This window comes from Apium graveolens, chromosome 11 (assembly GCF_009905375.1).
Source record: "Apium graveolens cultivar Ventura chromosome 11, ASM990537v1, whole genome shotgun sequence".
Taxonomy (NCBI): Eukaryota; Viridiplantae; Streptophyta; class Magnoliopsida; order Apiales; family Apiaceae; genus Apium; species Apium graveolens.
The window spans coordinates 91,195,098-91,198,146 of NC_133657.1; the positions used below are offsets into that span (position 1 = coordinate 91,195,098).

At 33.7% G+C, this 3,049-nt stretch overlaps 1 protein-coding gene across 1 annotated transcript; it reads right to left on the reverse strand.

Moving 5' to 3' along the window:
- Positions 1-437: 437 nt before the first annotated feature.
- Positions 438-2,731, reverse strand: LOC141696418 (tobamovirus multiplication protein 2B-like). Its single transcript, XM_074500560.1, has 5 exons — positions 2,536-2,731; positions 1,800-1,865; positions 1,621-1,685; positions 765-855; positions 438-689 (listed from the first exon to the last, which is right to left on the reverse strand). The coding sequence occupies exons 1-5, from the start codon at positions 2,671-2,673 to the stop codon at positions 660-662; spliced, it is 390 nt and encodes a 129-aa protein (XP_074356661.1). The 5' UTR covers positions 2,674-2,731; the 3' UTR covers positions 438-659.
- Positions 2,732-3,049: the final 318 nt, after the last annotated feature.

The window sequence follows — 3,049 nt, forward strand, 5'->3', positions numbered from 1 at the left end:
TAGAGGTAAGTAGTGCATTAAACATCTGCACACATGAAAGTGGATTCAGTTCTCTGCATAAAACGTGATCCAGGAAGTTGAAATTATATATGCAGGGGCAGGGATCAGAAACAGAAGAAATTTACACTAGGGAGATAAAAAATGACAAGTATAGTCTTAACCTGAAAAAGCATGTGGTCAACATGCATACACTTCTTCGCAACCTCTTCACACACAAAAGCTGCACCATTGGTTATAGTTCCTAAACCTTAAAAATGTATGGATTATAAAGTAGTGAGCGCTACAGGTAAACAAGCTTGCAGCTCATAAATACCACCTCATTAATATTCAATATAACTTTGGTCTTTTTCAGGTACTTGGGCGTTCGCAATTTACAACTAATAAACTATTGGAGAGAATAAAATCGAAAACAATTTGCAAGTACTTGCACGCCGAGCAAGCTCAAAAGCATACACTTCGATATTAAGATATATCAACCACGCCAGTCAACTATAAATTACAAGTAACAATGATCTCCAATGGATTCATAGTTGTCATACTATGTTTGAGCTTATGATCCTGATGCACTATGAAATACCAAACTCTGTATTGTTCCACTTCTCTTACAATAGGCATCGCAAAAATACATATGTACACCTTAGCTTTTTTCTTAACCTTCTTTATGAAGGATGCTCTGTCAGCCCGGGTTCCTGGAAATAAACAGGAAGCATAACAATTAGCTTACAGTTTTCATAAGCCTATAAAGACAGATAAAAATAAGCCACCTGTGAAGTGAGTGTATCCTTATACAAAGGTTTAAGCTGGGAGCTTTCCATATTTTCAAGTAACCGTGTTACTGTTTTGAGATGAGGAACACTGCAACAGATGAATCAGATGTAAGAATGTATTTTTAAATATAATATTAATCATGGTATTTTACCATAACTTCTAGGCTCTAGCTTTGCCATCAATGCTCACCGTCGACCAAGTATCTCCAGGTCACAAAAAGGCCGTATTTTGGGATATTAATGTGTCTATTTTTACTATATATTAAAGTTTCTGGTAATTGCAACATACTGAACAAAGTAGATTTTTCCTTTACAAGATAAGTTGCACATATGCATACATAGTTATATAGCAACAAGAATTCAGAAATACAAAACAGCTTGAAATACAATAGCGCTCGAAAAAAAAAAATTCTTTTAATAGAAGAGTAACAGAAACACATGTGCTTATGTGGAAGTAGCATATGTCAATGAATAAATTACGCCCCACAGTTGAACTTGCATTTTAAAGATTAAAGCGATCAGAAATGGCACTTCATTATAGAAGAAATATATAGATTAAGCCATAATCCAAGAATTCCATGTCTTAATGATGAGTGTGTTTATGCAAGCGAAAGAGGGAGGAGTAGAAAGGAAAAAAACTGTTTGATAAAAATTAAAGAGATATCATTCAGCCCACATTCTTTCAGTACTTTTGCAATGGAAACAAGAATTTCTTCATTTGATAAATTAATTTGATTTCACAAGATCCACAATTCCAAAAGCTTTGTGACCAGAACTTCAAAACATGTTTTACCATGATGATGTGAACTACACTAATACTTATCGCAAAAAAAGTGAGGGTGCAAGAAACTACCTCTGTAATCCATTATCCATGTATGCATCCAAAGAAGAAATCACACGAGGCAACTGTTCCATTACCTATATCAGAAGAGAACTGACCGAATCAGACCTCGAACTTTCTATATTAAAAGATGGTGCCGGTCCGATTTCGAAAATTATTATTAAAATGTTGACAGAAATATAAATGTATACCTGCTCCGTATTTTTAATTGTAGATGTCTTGGCTAAAAGGTTTCTGGGGAGATTTATCAGGTGAGCCTGTCAGCAAAATAACAAAAAAAAAATCAGAAGATGCACACTAATATTTTTAAATCGTAAATTCAAATTTAAGTAATTTAAACATTTATCGAAAGGTAATCTCCAAGTGATTTCACATTATCATTATCATTATCTAATACATGTTGTGACACAAAAGAGGTGTTTGGATAGTCATTGGGAATGAGAATGGGAATGATATGGAATTCCAAGGAGGAAGGATATGACTAACCCCACCTAGAGAGAATGACGTTCCCATTCCATTCAACTAAAGTACTAATCCAAATAACATATGTGACTGAGGTTCCGATTCTCATTAACCTAACGCAAGTATACCAACTAAAGGACTATAAGATTTTAACAATAATGCCTGAATGAGCCATAAAATCAGTACATTTGTTCTCTATGACTCAGTTATAAACATTTCTCTCTGCTTTCCTTAAAAAGAGAAAACGATAATTCAATCTGTAATTTCATAACATCATAAGTTTGAGCTTCAATATTAAACCCCTCTTCCCAAAATTACCATAATTATTCCGCTGTAGTCTAATGAAACACATGTACAAATTTGAGCATCCATAGCATATAAAAGATTTAAACTTGAATCCATTAACACTTGCATTCACAACTGAACACTAATGGGTATACACTTGAGAGAGAGAGAGAGAGATGCCTGGGAAGGAGAAGAGTGGAGCATGAGTTGGAGAAGATTGGAAGTAGATTGAATGGCCTGAGAAATCTGATCAGAAACCATTGATTTCGCTGACCCTTCTCGACTTCCTGTTGTTTCCGGCGCCGGAGCAGCTGCCATTTCCCTTAATTTAACCCCCGGTTAAATTAGATTTAGATCCAACGAGTATTTTTCTTGTCAGACGGGTTTAAATATAATCCGGACCCATACATTTTTTTTGTTATCATAAATGCAGTGAATTTTTGCTTCAGGCAATTAACAGAGATTACCATCTTGACCCTCATTTGCATTTTGTGCACATCAATGCCTTTACATGAAGTAAATAAGGAATGTGATTGATAATTGTCCAGATAAAATGAATAAATAATATTTTTTTTAAATAAATAAACCACTTGGTTTATGTACGGTGAAAGATATTATTATATAAAGATTACTTTAGTGATGGTTGATATAAAAATTTAAATTTTAATAATTAATTAAAAATATTTATTTTATA